Source organism: Apodemus sylvaticus, chromosome 16, assembly GCF_947179515.1.
Source record: "Apodemus sylvaticus chromosome 16, mApoSyl1.1, whole genome shotgun sequence".
NCBI lineage: Eukaryota > Metazoa > Chordata > Mammalia > Rodentia > Muridae > Apodemus > Apodemus sylvaticus.
The window spans coordinates 40,885,401-40,902,456 of record NC_067487.1 but is presented as its reverse complement, the minus strand read 5'-3'; the positions used below and the strand labels follow the sequence as shown (position 1 = coordinate 40,902,456).

Genomic DNA, 17,056 nt, shown 5'->3' with positions numbered 1-17,056 from the left:
AAGAAGTAAAAAAATCTATCCAGCTAATATAAAAATGAAAGTCTCCATTTCCCTTCCATGGTTTCACTGAGAAAAGAAATTTTCTAATAGGAAAAGCTGAATGGGTAATGTTAAAAATGATGGATACGCAAACTGCTCTGATTTGATCATTGTACACTGTATATATACATTGTACATACATACATATATGTATGTATGTACATATGTATAAATATATATACATATATACTACATATCACTGCATGAATATGAATAATTATTATGTGTTGATTAAAAACAAAAGAATAGCATTAAGGAAATTTGGAAATGCTGGGTGTGGTGGGTTTGATTCCAGCACTGGGGAGGCAAAGGTAGGTGGATGTCTGTGGGTTCCAACCAGCCAGGGCTATACCATGAGACCCCCCCACCCCACCCCGACTCCCCACCCCCCCACCCCACCCCCCTCCCATCTCAACAAAAGACATGAAACTATAAATGAAAAAGAGAAAAGAGTAATTACTTTGACCACCAGATCAGAAGCCAGAACTTCCTTCGTCCCTTGGATCTGGGCCCCTGCTGCTCTGTAGAGATCATCTGGGAATTTGGAAGCTTCGCCTGCGCCGGATTCCACGACAACATTAAAGCCCTGCTTGACCAGGGCCTGGACCCCGGCCGGAGACAGTGCAACTCGCTTCTCGTTTTGGAAAATCTCCTTGGGGACCCCAACTGTCAACTGCTTATATGGAATTCCTAAAAGCAAACAAAACCAAAGTTTAGACAAAGCTAAAATGCATGTTTCGGAGCAGACTTCAGGAAAGGGAAACGGGCAGTCTGTCTATCAAATGGTACAGTGCGCCAGGCAGTGGTGGCACATGCCTTTAATCCCAGCACTTGGGAGGCAGAGGCAGGCGGGTTTCTGAGTTTGAGGCCAGCCTGGTCTACAGAGTTGAGTTCCAGGACAGCCAGGGCTACACAGAGAAACCCTGTCTCGAAAAAACAAAAACAAAAAACAAACGTGCACAAGCTGCTACTGAAAATAACGATTCACAATCACAATCCATTTATCTTGTTGAAAAGTGATGCATTTTTGTACAAACTGTCCTGAATTCACTAAATGTTTTATTTAATTAAGCATCTCTCTTTAAGGCACACGATAAGCTTAGTCTATTAGGAGAAAAATACCTGAGCTAAGAAATCACACAGCAAGCTAACTCCTCTCCTTCCCCTCTGGGGTTCCAGTCTTCCTGGCCTGGCCTTTAGTAAAGACAGAAATAATTTACTGCAGAATAGTTCTACCATAGACACGTTGGTGGCTGCCATAGCTGAAGTCCCTTTCCTGTCAATTTGGCCAGAGGAAATTTCTTAGAGATTTCCGAGGCTGAATCCTAAGACGTAACCAGGCAACTGAGAGGCCGGCAACCAGGTCAAAGGTAGTCAGTCACCCGACAGGCCAGGCATGAGGGAAGCCAGCAGCCACTGCTGATGACATAACTTAGACAGGAACTGTGGATCCAGAACAATCCATCTTGGCCAGTTATTAACCTCCTCCGTTAGCTAGTTTAACGTCAACTTGATACAAGCTAGAACATTTGGGAAGAGGGGTTCTCAATTAACAAACTGTCTCCATAAGATTCTCCTGTAGAGAAGTTTGTGGTGCATTTTCTTGATTAGCGATTGATGTGGTAGGCCCAGCTCAAGGGGATAGACCATCCTGCAGAGAATGATAAAGCAGGTTGAGCAAGTCACGGAGCAGCCAATAAGCAGCCTTCCTCCGTGAGCTCTGCTTCCGTTCCTGCCTCCAGTTCTTCCCTTCTCCTCCCCGCGTTGCTTTTGGTCACCGTAGTTTATCACAGCAACAGAAAAGTAACTAAAACACCTACCCAGCCCTGGTCGCTCCGAGGAGGTTTTTGTGGAGAAGCCTCGCAAGGCTAAGAGAGTAGCTGCTGTGAAATGATTTGAAAGCACAGCCAGAGGACAAGGAGACATCCCGAGTAGCACTGGCAGGCACCGAGACAGGGGCTGCTTAAAGAAAGACCAGCCAGAACTAGGAAGCCCGGAATGCATTCTGCAATGAAGGGGCTCCTGGGCCCCAAGAATCCATACAGTACACCTTCACACACTCTATATATACCCTGATTGTCATGCTGTTCCTTACAACCCAAAAGAAAGCATGTACCACAAACCTCTTTATGCCGAGTTCAGGCTAGCTCTACCTACAGGACACCAGTTTCTTCTGATGCTTTAATCAATAATAAGCCATTAACACTAATTTTTTCTTTTGGTTTTGGTTTTTTGGGGGGGGAAGGCAGGGGAAGACAGGGATTCTTTGTGTAGCCTTGGCTGTCCTGGAACTTGCTTTGTAAACCAGGCTAGCCTTGAACTCACAAGACGCACCTGCCTCTGCCTCCAGAATGTTGGAATTAAAGGCATGTGCCACCACTCCCAGCTATTAACAAGTTTTTAAATAGTATGTTTCAACATAGGATTTACTGTATAGTTTAAAAATTCCATTCTTGCTACTGAACATATAATAAAAATGAATAAACTTATAAATATGGAGTAACTTTAGACAGATTAAGGCAACTCAAAAATACTGGCACTTGAACATAGCCTTATATTCACCTATTATTTATACACTAATAATTTACAGTATACCAGAGACAGACAGATGCTTAGTCTCTCCCTAAAGAGAGAGAAAAATAGGAGTTTGGCAAATATCAGATCCAAGTGTAAAATGAAGCACATGTGGAGTTTGCCACTCATCTGAAAACCTCAGATCGAAGCCCTGCATTTGGAACACCGAGGCAGCTACTAAAGATGACAGAATTGAGACAAACATATTTAGGAGGGGCAGCAGTGACGGTGCACACCTTTAATCCTCGTTCCCAGGAGGCAGAGGTAGATGGAGCTATGTGAGTTCTAGGCCAATCTGGTCTACATAGCAAGACCCTGTCTCAAAAAAAGAAAAAATATATATATGTGAGCCAACTCAAAATGGCTTCCACTAGCCAACTATAGGAAATTGATTATTAAAATAGAATGAATGGGAGCTGGAAGGATGCACTGGTCTCCCAGAAGACCTGGGTTCGATTCTCGCCATCTACATGGTGGATCACAACTGTCTATAACTCCAGCTCCAGGAGGTTCTGGAGCTCCATGAGCACCAGGAATACACACACACACACACACACACACACACACACACACACATATATATATATAATGCCTGTAGATAAAGAGGCATAAAATAGCCAGGCGGTGGTGGCGCACGCCTGTAATCCCAGCACTCTGGGAGGCAGAGGCAGGAGGATTTCTGAGTTCGAGGCCAGCCTGGTCTACAGAGTGAGTTCCAGGACAGCCAGGCAGCCAGGACTATACAGAGAAACCCTATCTTGAAAAAAGCAAATCCAAAAAAAAAAAAAAAGAGGCGTAAAATAAAATGAACATTTTAAAAAGAATAATGGAGCAGAATACTTCCAAAGATATTATAACCCATGAGTTCATGTTAATTATCAGAAAAAGTACTAAGTATTTATTTTAAAGGGCATGGCTCAACCTAGAACATGCATCGTGATGGGCAGAATAACAGCTTCCCAAGAACATCCACGCCCTACTACCTTTGAATCCATCGTGCATGGCACAGGGAGTTACGATGGCAGACAGACTTACGGGCTGGTGATCACTGGGCCTACAGTAGGGAGAGTGTCCCAGGTTCCCTGGAGCTGCAGGTACTCACAGAGTCCTTACACATGGAGGAGAAAGTCAAAGAGCTCTAGGCAAGAAGCAATGTGAGGGTGGTACATTGACACTGTCAAGATGGAAAGGGGCCACAACCTGACAGGCGGAGAGGCTCTCCAGCAGCTGAATGGTTTAGAAAAATAGTTCTCCCTTACAGTCCCCAAAACAAATGCAGAGCTGCCAGCACTTGGATGGAGGCCCAGTGACAACTCCCTCGGACTTTGGCTTCCAACGGGTAAAAAGCCAGTAGGCTTATGACTATTTATTACATCAGCGAGAGGAAATTAACACATAAGGGAAACGAGTGATTATTAGCAAAACTAGTGAGTGATGGGAGAGAGCATTTATCCCACCTCCCCAGGGCCATTGCAGGGCAAGTGACCCACAGAGAAAATGTGCTTTCTTTATACAAAAATTCTAGCTGATGAATGAAGAATGGAGTTTCACCATTTCGAGAGCCCTTAATAAAAATCAGGAACTTAGCTAATAGGTATCAGTCAAATGGCAGAAAGCATTTGAGTGGGAAAAGCTTATGGGAACTTCATTCATATCAAAGAGACCACAAGGACAACTCCTACACTGTCCAAGTGGTCTTATTGATGCAATACAGTAATATAAAACACTACTGGTGCAGTATTCTTGCCTGAAATGTATCCTTAAACTAATGGAGCCTGCAGGTCTAGCTAAGTGTTACAAAAGAAAAAAGAAACCGGGCGTGGTGGTGCACACCTGTAATCCCAGCACTTAGGAGGCAGAGGCAGGTGGATTTCTAAGTTCGAGGCCAGCCTGGTCTACAGAGTGAGTTCCAGGACAGCCAGGGATACACGGAGAAACCCTGTCTCAAAAAAACAAAAACACAAAATAACAACAAAAAAAAAGAAAAGAAAAGAAAAAAGAAAAAAGAAAAAAAAAAGCTCAGCAGAAATATAGGAACTCACTCAGTCAAATTTAGAATTCTGCTCAGCAACAACTGTATTTTTCAACATGGGAGAAAACAGGGAAGAGCAGCAGAGAATGTAACTGAATGGTAAATACTTAGCTGGCATGTCTGAAGCCTTAGGTCTGATTCCAATAATGAAAGAATAATTTTTAAAAAAAAAATCTCTCAAAAAAAATCTCTCTCATATATCTGAGGTGGTTAGAATACAAAAGTATTTGAATGACTGGAAAGGCTCCTGTGTTTGAATTCTTGGCCCATACAGAGTGACACTATTAGGAGATATGGCTTTGGTAGAGTAGGTGTGGCCTTGTTGGAAGAAGTATGTCAATGTGGGGGGGTGGGCTTTGGGGTCTCCTACGCTCAAGCTACGGCCAGTGTGGCACACAGTCTCCGGCTGCTGCCTACACACCAAGGTGCAGAGGTCTCAGGTACCTCTCCAGCAGCACGCCTGCCTGCCCGCCACCATGCTTCCCGCCATGATGAAAGTGGACGGAACCTCTGAAACTATAAGCCAACCCCTTTTATAAGAGTTACGATGCCTCTTCATACCGATGGAAACCCTAAGACAATTATCATAAGATCCATGAGAGACGGCAAGCAAATGCAGTAGTGCAGGAACTCTAGACCATTCCTTGAACAAACCTACTATAAAAATAGAGTAAGAAGCTGGGTATGGTGGCAAGCACACCTTTAATCCGAGCACTAGGGAGGTGAAGGTAAATGGGTATCTGGGGGTTCAAGGCCAGCCTGATCTACATAGGAAGTTCTGAACAGAATTATTGAGACACTTGCTCAAAAAAGAAGAGGAGGAGGAAGAAGCAGAAGCAGCAACTGGAAAATCAGGAATACTGACTCAAATTACTTTTCAATGCTTTTTGATATGTTAATTAAATTAATATCTTATTATAGAAAAAAAAGAATCCTTATCTGTTAAAGGTTTTTTTTTTAAAGGCAGTTAAGAAAATAAAAATCACCAGGCAGTGGTGGCACACGCCTGTAATCCCAGCACTTGGGAGGCAGAGGCAGGTGGATTTCTGAGTTCGAGGCCAGCTAGAACTACAGAGTGAGTTCCAGGACAGCCAGAGCTATACAGAGACACCCTGTCTCGAAAAACCAAAAAAAAAAAAAAAAAAAAAAAAAGAAAAGAAAAAAAAAGGAAAGAAAAATCAGTGGCACACGCCTATAATCTCAGCACTCTGGGAGGCAGAGGCAGGCGGATTTCTGAGTTCAAGGCCAGCCAGTTCTACAGAGTGAGTTCCAGGACAGCCAGGGCTGTACAGAGAAACCCTGTCCCGAAAAAAACAAATCCAAAAAACAAAAAAAAAAAAGAAAGAAAGAAAGAAAGAAAGAAAGAAAGAAAGAAAGAAAGAAAGAAAAGAAAAGAAAAGAAAAGAAAAGAAAAGAAAAGAAAAGAAAAGAAAAGAAAAGAAAAGAAAAGAAAAGAAAAGAAAAATCAAAAGAAAGATCAAAAGTGAAACAAGGAAGATTTACACATATTGCTGCAGAGGTCTTTGATGTCCCTAGATCTATTCACAAGTAAGATCCTCTTGTCCTCAGCTCAGTCAATTTACCTCTATCTTGTCAATTTTATCACTAGGTAACTCAGCTCTCCCAAGCAGAGTAAAAGAAAGTCTCTGGAGATAAGCTTGAAGCAATAAGGGAAAGGTACGCTGCCAATAGAGATTTGTCACCTATGAACATGGAACAAGGCTACAAATCTATTCAAGGTAACAGCTCCTTGGTGACTAGAAAGGAATCTTGCAAGCCCTACGAGGGAAAAGAAACGTTCATGCCAGCCTTTCATGTTAGGCGCTAATCACCATTCTCAGCCGGGCGTATTGCCATCTGGAATAAAAACTAAATGTCTAAGTCGTCCTGACAAACATCCACGTGCTTAAGGTCCAGCCAGTGAATGACAGTGTACTAGGATGGTCCTCGGGAAGAATACTAACAGAGAGGTGACTCAGCTTAGAAGGTGACCTCTAGGGTCTAGTGAGATGGCTCAGAGGGTAAAAGCACCGACTGCTCTTCCAAAGGTCCTGAGTTCTAATCTGAGCAACCACATGGTGGCTCACAACCATCTGTAATGAGATCTGATGCCTTCTTCTGGTGTGTCTTAAGATAGCTACAGTGTGCTTACATATAATAATAAATAAATCTTTATAAAGAGGAGGAGGAGGAGGTGACCTTCTGGCCTGTACCTACAACAGAATTAAGTTGAGATTCCTATTACAGAAGACCTGATAAGCCATTGGAAACCTTCAGTCTTGCTTGGTATGAACTGAGAAGACAGAAGTGGTTCTTGAAGAAAGGACTAACTGTGCTCTTACAGCTTTAAAAGGGGTGTTCACATTGCTGGAAAGCCATGTGCTGGAAAGACAGTAGGAGGGCAGAGGCTGAAAGCACAGAGATTATTTAGGAAACTAACACTCCACTTGAGTGGCAGACGATGGCTCAAACCAAAGTGGTAAACATGGTAAGGTGGAGCTGGAGAGATGGTTCAGTGGTTAAGAGTGGTGGCTGCTCTTCCCAAGAGTTCACATTTGGTTTCCAGCATCCACATCAGGACATTAACAACAGCCTGGAACTTCTGGTTCCAGGGGACCCAACACCGTCTTCTGGTCTCAGGGGACACTGACCCACATGTCACCTATACAGAGTCACATAGATAGATAGATAACAGACAACAGGATAGATGGATGGGTGGGTGGGTGAATGGATGGATGGATGGATGGATGAATAGATAGATAGATAGATAGATAGATAGATAGATAGATAGATAGATAGATAGATAGATAAACAGACAACAGGATAGATGGATGGGTGGGTGGGTGGGTGGATGGATGGATGGATGGATAGATAAATAGAGAGACAGACAGACAGATAGAAAACCAAGCTGAACAGTAGCTGCTAACAGCATGTGGGAATTCTAACATCTCTGACTTAAACTGCAATGAGGTTACTTTTTACCAGAGCAAGGAACATTACTGTAGATCAGTTAACATACTTCCTTCCTAGGTCCTAAGCAGTGAACTCCATCTGGTCCAATTCTCCAATACCTTCTAGGAGCAAAGGAAGGGCTATGAGAAGAAATGGTTACTACAAGCAAAAGGCTCCCACATACAATACAACCAGTTAATCTTTCTCCTTTCCCATTATTTTTTATCTTCCTTGTTAGGAGGGGCAATCTGGAATTTCTATAAGAGGAAAATAAGAAAAAACACTGTTGTGCGTTTGGCCTAACACTTGCATTATGTTAACTGGGTTCCCAAAATTGCACGAGAATCGGCATATAAGACGCTGAGGGTCCCTGGTTTCAGTTGGTAATAAAGTTGCTGGTGGCCAATGGCTGGGCAGGGGGACAGAGTCAGGACTTCAGGCTTCGAGGGCAAGGGGACCGAGGGTGGAAGAAGGATTTAGAACCGCCATGCCAGGAAAGGTCCAAGAAGGAAGATCCAGGCCTGACAGCTGCAGAAGAGAGTATACGGTCATGTAAGAGCCAGGGAAGGGCACACCCCTCCCCCACTGAGTCTAGGACAACAAGGATAGAATATAAATTTTAGTAAATAATACTCAGGAATACCTGTTAGACAAGTGGGGGGTTTGGGAATGGCCCAGCCATTGACATAGTAAAACATAAAGCTGCATGTGTGTCTTTCATTTGAGAACCAGAACATTGGGGCAGGGCAGCGAGGAACACACCGCTCCTGCCACTGCCACCAGATCCGATTAGAAACGAGATTGGTAACTACAGCGCCTACAGCAAAACAGTCCTTTGTGTTTCTGTTGCTGCTGATGTTGTTTTCTGTTTAAAACGACCACTCACAAGCGCCAGGCTATACAACTTAATGTGTCTTCCTTGCGGGTCTCAAAGACCTGAAGCATACGGTGAAGTTAAGTTTTACCTGGTTTTACTGGTGATTTACACCACAGTGCCTGGTGAGTACGGAACGTTCGTAAAATGTCTTTCTTCCCAGGTAGAACCTTACAGGACCCCAAGTTGCTAAGGAAAGGACATGAATAGCCTGTCGCCACCGTCTTCAGTAGATGTGCCATGTTGCCTTAAGCTCCCGATGTTTCAATCCCCAATTCCTTGAAGGTGGATAACTAAAAAGAAAGAGAAGAACATGTTTATATACCAAGAAAAAAGTTACCTTGTCATCTGAGCATGAAAAAGCATATAAATTGTCCATCTAAAGGGTCTGCATCTGGAATACATTTGTATACTGCCATCTACAAAGAAATTAGTTGTCAAGTCTTACTCGTGGACACTTCAAATATCTGTTTCCGATTCAGCATTTAAAACTTGAAATCCATTTTCTACCTAGAACTGGGATTAGAAACTCAAAATTCAATTCTAGGCCTGAATCATAAAAATGTGTGCCTGTGTGTCTGTGTGTGTGTGTGTCTGTGTGTCTGTGTTTCTGTGTGTGTTTGTTTATGTGTCTGTGTCTGTGTGTGTGTGTTTGTGTGTGTAGCTAGAGAGCTTGTATGTACACACCCATACAGATAACTCTCATCTTATACTAAAGTTATCCTCTAAGTCAATATATTTGTTAAAAAAGTATATATAATCAGAGTTACATTTGAATTTCCCTTAAGTTATCTAAAAAACAGTTGGGCACCAGGTCATATAAACACATTGCTATGCCTAGCTCTTCCAGTGAGATCTGCTGATCTATGTCTAAATGAACATGAGAATCATGTTTACCTCTCAAGAAATAAATACACATAGAATAATACTGAAAGGAAATAATAATAATAATAATAAATAATTCAGTCCGTGCTTGCAGGTGTGGGTATAACTGTAAACTCTTTTGAACGCAATTCTCAACCATGGCCAGTATAATTTGCAAGTGTTTTATGATAAAGTTTATTTCACCAAAAGGTGGCTACTTATTGCTGATTCTAGAATCACTCTGTTGATTCTTCAGCTACCTTTGTCCTCTTTGGCAGATCCCCATGAATGCACATCGGGCACGCCTACATTTCCCATGTTCCTCCACTGCATTTCCCTGTGTTCCTCAGCATTTCTCATTGCTTTGAGAATGGGAAAGAAGCAGAGGGTCTGAGGTCTATCAGTCAAACCCGGCCAAGATTATGCACTATGCCTATAGGCACTGATCCATGAGATGGACTCTCATGTGGCCAAGCATCATATCCAAGAAGCAGGCTCTACAACCACTTTTCCAGGCAACAGAGAAGTGTTCAGCTGATTTTAAATCTCCAAGTTGTTACTACGACTTCCTAAATAAACTTTAAAACGAAGAGATGGAACATGGGTGGTGGGCATTATCAATCCAGGAGTTGCCTATCCACTAGATGCCCTTTAATGAAACAAACACGGCCCAAGGACAAGAATCTCAGAGGCCCTTTGTCTTCTTGGGTCATCCCAGCTCCCTGCAAGCACTGTCCTCAGTGAGTTGGTAAGGCCTCCCCAGACCTCATCGGCAAATAAGTGAATGTGGCCCAAATGCAGCCCCACATTGCCCAAGTCCGCCACTTCCTGATGGTTTAGCCTGAGCTACTTTTGAGCTTCAATCCACTAACCCATAAAAGTGGTAGCAAGCAACAGCTTGCTGAGGTCTTTTTAGACTCTAAAAAAATCCATGATTGTCTTGCCTGCTTGGAAAATAATAATTTGATGTAGAACAGATTCCTAATAGGGGCACCATATTATATCAGAAACCCAACCAAAAAAAATTAAATAAAACTCCTTTATTAGGCATTAAACACATAAATCAAAGATCAGGAGGTTTATTGGCAAGGAAAATCCACTACACTTGCCCTACTTTAAATATAAATGGTTCTGAAAGGTATCCAGAAAGTATCTGAACTATTGGCTAGTCCATGTTTACTCCAACAGAGTTACATTTCCCCCTTTTCCACTTCAAAATTCTCTATGCACTTCCATGCACTTCTTAAGCCTTAACTCAATAAAAAATAAAAAAAAAAATTGTGCCAGGCAGTGGTAGCACATGCCTTTAATCCCAGCACTTTAGGAGGCAGAGACAGGTGGATTTCTGAATTCAAGGCCAGCATGGTCTATAGAATGAGTTCCAGGACAGCCAGGGCTATACAGAGAAACCCTGTCTCGAAAAACCAAAATAATAATAATGATAATAATAATAATAATTTTTGCAAACCCAAGTTTAAAAGAATAAAATGGCCGGGCGGTGGTGGCGCACGCCTGTAATCCCAGCACTCTGGGAAGCAGAGGCAGGTGGATTTCTGAGTTCGAGGCCAGCGTAGTCTACAGAGTAAGTTCCAGGACAGCCAGGACTATATAGAGAAACCCTGTCTCTAAAAAAACCAAATCCAAAAACAAAACAAAACAAAAAAAAAGAATAAAATGCCTGCTTTAGCATGGCATTCTTTAAGCCACTTGATGTAAGTTATAAGGACAAGTGCCTCCCCAGAGTGTGTAGTGCCAAGGACAGAATCTAGAACCACACAGTTGCTATGAGAGGACACTGCCCCTGAGCTACATCCTCAGCCTTCCCCCAATGTTAAAACCCTCCAGAGCAGCAGTTCTTTAACCTGTGGGTCAAAACCCCTTTGGGGGTCAAATGACCCTTTCACAAGGGTATCATATCAGATATCCTGCATATCAGATATTTACATTATAATTCAGAGCAGTAACAAAACTACAGCTATGATGTAGCAACAAAAATAATTTTATGGTTGGGGGGGGGGGTCACCACAACATGAAAAACTGCATATTAAAGGGTCCACAGCAATAGGAAGGTTGAAAACCGCTGCTCTAGAATCTAGGGCAAGCACCTGGTCTAGCAAAAGAAGACAGTAAAAAGACTAGAGTATAATCTGGGTTGGATCCCCTTTTCTAGTTTATTATAGGTGTGTCCTTCTCAAATCACCCGGCTTCTCTGTACCTTATCTTTAAGGTCAGAATAATAGTAAAAACCTACCTCATAAAGTTCTGAGGATTAAAGTAGCGATGTGCCCTGACCATTGGTTTGTAGAGAGGATTAAAGAACACAAGATCCTGGTGGGTCAGTCCACTCGCTTTGCTATTTGTCTTGGCCCGTGCTTTGTATGACACAGAGTAAGTCGGTTAATACTTTTTGACTTAACATTTAAATAACTAGGGCTGGGTATCCTGACGCCATTCCACAATACATTTCTGAAACAGAGTTTCCAGACGGTTCCTTTGAAAATGGAAGTTTTGTATAACCTTGTAGAAAACTGACCCTATCAGCAAAAAGAAACTGTTTGCTGATGCTAGAATGATCCTAAACTGTCCCCTCAGGAAACAAAACAAGAAAGAAAAATGGGGCTGGGGTGGTAGATCACAGCTGTGAATGCCAGCCCTGGAGAGGTTAAGTCAGGAGGAACAACTCAAGTTCAAAGCCAGCCTGGGCTACACATAGAAGTTCAAGCCAGCCAAGGCTACAGACCGAGCTCTTCCTCGTCTCGAAATAAAAAAATATAATAAAAATAAGAAAGTAAGAAAGGAAAAATAACCAATATTTGCCCAAAAAAGGGGGTGCAGTGGGCAAGTGAGTTCCATGCCTCCAAAGTTTTCTAGTGACTGCATACTACCACAGGACAAATAAAGGGGACCTGCAAGCATAAACAAAGTCATGCTTTTAAAAGCTAGGCATACCAACAAGGACACAATACCCTGTCCTGGCAGGCAGCCTGACCTCACCCAAAGCCGCGGGTGCCATGGCCCCTGTCACAGGTGCTGCCCCTCCCTCAGCAACTAAACTGCCACCCTCTGGCACGTGCAACTGGACCGCTATTTATAACCTCCTGTGGAAACCCATTGGCTCTGGCAACATAGTAGTTCTTGTGCCTCTCAAGTTTGAACCAGCTCTGCCCAGGCCTACACCCCGACCTCCAATCCAGCCCACCCCGACCTCCAATCCAAATCCCCTTTTCAGTGTTTAGAAACTACCATCAGTCAGCCCTGACCTACAGTCACATCTCTTCCTATACACCCAACTGGACCTCCTGCCTGAACACTCTCAAGGTTCAAGTCCAACTTAGGGGCGCCAGCTGGCGTTCTTCTAGATGCAGCATCCATCGAAAGTCCTTTATGACCTCTCTTCAAGTCCCCCGAAGGGCAAAAATGGCTAAGGGCCAAAGTAACTTACACACAACTTTTGTAGCCCTTGCCCCGACTAACAGCCCAGGATCCAAGACCTGCACCTGCACAGCTGTCACTTGCTTACCTTGTCCTCTGCCAGGACCCCGTTCCCACCTCCACCCTCTCACTCCTTTCCATGTCACCCCAATAGAACGCACACACAAAAGGGGCCCCGAGGCACCGTACTCCTCCCTCCGTCTCCTGCGTGAGCCTCTGCACCCCATTTGCTAGACACTGCCGACCCCGCCCCCCTGCTGCCCCCTCTTGGGTCTCCTTCTCGGAGGGACCAGGGGTCAGCGCTGGCTGCCCGCCTATTCCAGCAGCCACCAGGCGCTGCAGGGCCGGTTGGCTCACCTGGACCGGCAGGCGGGACATGCGGCGACCCCGGGCTGCGAGCAAACGCCACGCCGCGCTGGCAGACCCGGGCTTGGCCCGCGGCGCTGTGCCTCCAACCCGGAAGAACAGCCCCAACCCTGAGGTGGCGGCGACGGCCACGTGACACAGCACAGCCCGGACCCGGACCCGCGCCCCCTTTCGGCACCCCCTCTCCTCCTCCCCCTGCCTCCTGCGGCCAAGTCCGCTTCGCCCGATCGCCAGTCTGCAGAGAAAGAGACTCCACCGAATGCATCCTTACAGCGCAGCAGCTGATCCGCGACAATGGGTCCTCCCTCTCCCGGTGGCCGCTGAAGCCCCTTTGTCTCCACCCGGGCCCCAGGCCCGCAGCCCCGCCCCCTTGCTCTTGCTCAATCGGTCTCTGTCAATCAAACCTGGTGCCAAGTTCTGCAACTCAAGTTTTTCGGAATTCGTTCTTCTTCTTCCCCCAGGAGACTAAGTTACAAAGTGTGATTTCCTCATCTGTCTCCCAGCAGAGCAAATAAACGGATACTATAACTCCACTCTTTGGGCCGGACTTTCTTCTAGCTCTCTAGGAAAAAAAAAAAAAATCCAAACTTCTGTAACTGGAGAAGACCTAGGCGGGAGGAAGCCGAGGGCGGAATGGGGGCGTTGTTTTTCCATTCTGGACGGGGGGTGGGGTTAAATTCCTTACAAACGAAGTCAAGGCCTGAAAATGAACACACACGTGTGCATATTTGGCATCAACAGCGAAGCCTGCCACGAAGAAACCCTGTGTTACTATTAACATAGGCAGGGACTGGAATGTACCGGTAGTTGCCGTCCTTGTCAACGTTCCTGATTAAGGAAAATCAAAACAATGACCTAATTAGTGGTTAGTGATTAGATTCTGTTATTTGCTCTGCAGGTGCATTCTGATTAAACTTAAACAGCGCTGAATCTAAAGGAAACGTCAGTGTAAGACTGTTGTTGTTGTTGCTTGTTTGTTTGTTTTTAACTTAACTGAAAAATTTTAACAGGCAGAAGAAAACAGCAGGTATTCAGTATCTTTTAAAAATAACTGAACCACAGAGAACCCGTTATTTAGAGAATGCCTTGTGTTTTATACAACAGAAAGGGCCATTGGGTTAATGGACTGTGCACAGCAATCTGGAGTAAACTCGGCCAGTGGAGGAAGAACTAGAAGGCAAGAAAAGAGTCAGACCGGCTTTTAAAATAATAAGTGTAAGTCCACAGATAGAGATGCTGCAGGTACAATGAGGTAAGTCCATAAACATTTAAAACCCTGGGGACTTTGTGGTACAGTGTTCATGTGCAAGGCTCTACTACAATCAACAAGTCTAGCCTCAAAGGACATCTGCCTTCATACGCTACTTTATGTTTTCCAATGCTTTCTTTCTTAGTGTTGTTTTTGTTACCACACACCCCCCCCCTTCATTTTGACTAGCATTCCCCTGCCCTGTTCCTTCCTCCGTCTCCTGTCTCTCTAATGGAACTGTTCCACAACCAACATTCCCCCACCTTCATTTTCCACAAGTTCTACCATCCTTCCTTCCTTATGGGAACTTCCCATCCCACCGGCCCCTTTCTGGCTTCCTGGGGTACTCCACACCTACAAAACTAACGAATTGAAGTTACCTTGCTCCGTATAATATTTCCAGTTTCACCCATTTAACTACAAATTTCATAGTTTCGTTTTCCTTAATAGCTGAATAAAATTACATTCTGCACATGTACCACGTTCTCAGTATCCATTCATTAGTCAGTGTACGTCTAGACTGGCTCCACTTTCTATGGTGTATATAGTTCAGCAGTGAACACGGATGTACAAGTGTCCCTGTAGGAGGGTACAGATTCCTTGATGTCTTAGCCAGTGCTCTATTGCCGCGAACAGACAACAGTTATAAGACAAGGCATCTCATTGGGGCTTGCTTGCCATTCCAGAAGTTTAGTTCATTGTCATCATGAAGGGGAGTACGGTGGCAGGAAGACGGAAGCAGCTGAGAGCTTTACCTCTGGACCGGCAGACAGCCTGAAGAGCCAGACAGTGGGTCCCCAAAGCCCACTCCCAGTGACACACTTCCTCCAACAAGGCCTTACCTGCTCCAAGAAGGCCAGACCTTCTAATCCCTCTCAGGTAACGCCACTTCCTGATTCAAACACACGTGGCATCAAACACATGAGCCTGTGGAGATGATTTCTATTGAAGCCAACACACTTAGGTTACATGCCCAGAAGTGGTACGACTGGATCATATTTCGAGGTGTTCAGAGGAACTCCCAGCTGATTTCTAAGATGGCTGCACAAGCTTACACTCCCATCAGCATTGTATAAGGGTTCCCATTTCTCCACATCCAGGTCAGCATCTGTTACATTTGGATACACAAAATTTAAATCCTGTCAAATGTAGAAGACTTTTAGGCCAACAGAGGTTTAAAGATAGTGTTAACTTCTAGAAAATTCATCAGCTTCAACAACTGTAGATAACCATTACCATCAGCTTAAAGCCCGAAAAATCAAAGAGGTACCTAATAGTCAAAAAAATTAAAGTGTAAAAGGAAGCTGAGAAGATGTGCTACTAAATGTGGTGGTTTTCCCTGGTACTGTTTGTATTTTGATGTTAATTCTGCTTCCTCCAGTGATCTCACTGAAACTTCTCACTGTTCTAACTGATGGAATGAAGGCTAGAGCCTATAACTGGGCAGTGGAAGGGAAAGGTGGGATGGGGGTGGGGGTGTCTCAGAAGAAAGAGGAGAAGGAGGAGAGAGGACAGAGGAAGCCAAGGTGGAAACCAACATGGAGCAGAACCACAAGGCCTGGAGAAGCTGCAAGCAGCAAGGGGTCTCATCGGTGGGAAATAAATTAGCAGAGTGATAGATCTTCCCAATCTACGCATATAGCTTATAAATATATTAACTGGGGTGTGTGTGTGTTTATACGGGCTTATTGGGGTAAATAACTACCGCAGCAATTAAACACTGACCTGTAAGCCCAGTCTGGGGTGCATAAGACCCTGTCTGGAAAAAAGAAAAAAAAATTGAATAGATTTCCATCACAGTTATTGTATTTTGTCAGCACTTTACTATTTCACGCTTCCCTTTTTATAAACACAGTGGGGAACTGGGTGGGTGTGGTTCACACCTGTAATCCCAGCTCTTGGGAGGCCTGAAGGAAAAGGATTGCCGGAGTTCAAAGGTAACTTAAACTACATAATGACTACTGGGCTAGTCAACAAGAACTGTCTCAAAACAAAAACAAAACACACACACACACAAAACAAAAAAACAAAAAAACAAAAAAACAAAAAAAAAAAACAAAAAAAAAGACACCAAAACAAATGATTATTATTCTTGGCTAAAAGGCTCCATCAGATAAGAGTCTTAGAGAAATCTAACAATCACTCCAAGTGGCAAGTTTTCAAAGAACCAACCTTAGGACTGGGAGTGTGGCTCAGGTGCAAAGCACCTGTCAAAAGGGGCAAGATGCTGAGATTAACTCAATTTTAGGATGACCAATCAAGAGTGTTTGATCCCAGGAAATAAATATATTAATGAGCTAAGTGAACTGATGCTAGTCAATACTGACTGGAATAAAACTGACACCAAACAGCCGGCACAATGTCAACTGACAATTTGATCTATTTAATAAAAGTGCTTGTATTGGTAATTACTGCAGTATCTACCAACCTAACTTTAGCTGGTAACAGTGGAATCCGCTTCTGGGGAGGCTGAGACGAAGCCTAGGAGTTGGAAACCAGCCAGATCAACAAAGCACGGCTGCACCTCTTCAACTAATTCGGCTTTCTTGTGTGGTAAGTGCTAATTATAAAAATCTTTATCAACATAAAGATAAATGGTATCTTTGGGGACCTGGGGAAATAATAAAGGATAAAGACTCCGTTAGCATCCTAGGGCTTCAGTAATACTTCACCA

The 17,056-nt window shown here is 43.9% G+C and overlaps 1 protein-coding gene across 3 annotated transcripts in view; it reads right to left on the bottom strand.

The window, feature by feature from the left end:
- The window catches only part of Nnt (nicotinamide nucleotide transhydrogenase), a 92,639-nt gene extending 78,959 nt beyond the window's left edge, over positions 1 to 13,680 (bottom strand). The window contains exons 1-3 of one of the 3 annotated variants that reach the window (XM_052159567.1): positions 13,538 to 13,680; positions 8,563 to 8,764; positions 500 to 729 (exon numbers count right to left, since the gene is read on the bottom strand). In XM_052159567.1, the coding sequence (XP_052015527.1) occupies positions 500 to 729; positions 8,563 to 8,713 (381 nt within the window). In that variant the 5' untranslated portion in view covers positions 8,714 to 8,764; positions 13,538 to 13,680. Of the gene's footprint in view, positions 1 to 499; positions 730 to 8,562; positions 8,765 to 13,124; positions 13,246 to 13,404; positions 13,498 to 13,537 lie in introns of those variants that run through there. The other 2 variants (XM_052159565.1, XM_052159564.1) reach the window with 2 other exon arrangements.
- Between the last annotated feature and the right edge of the window lie 3,376 nt (positions 13,681 to 17,056).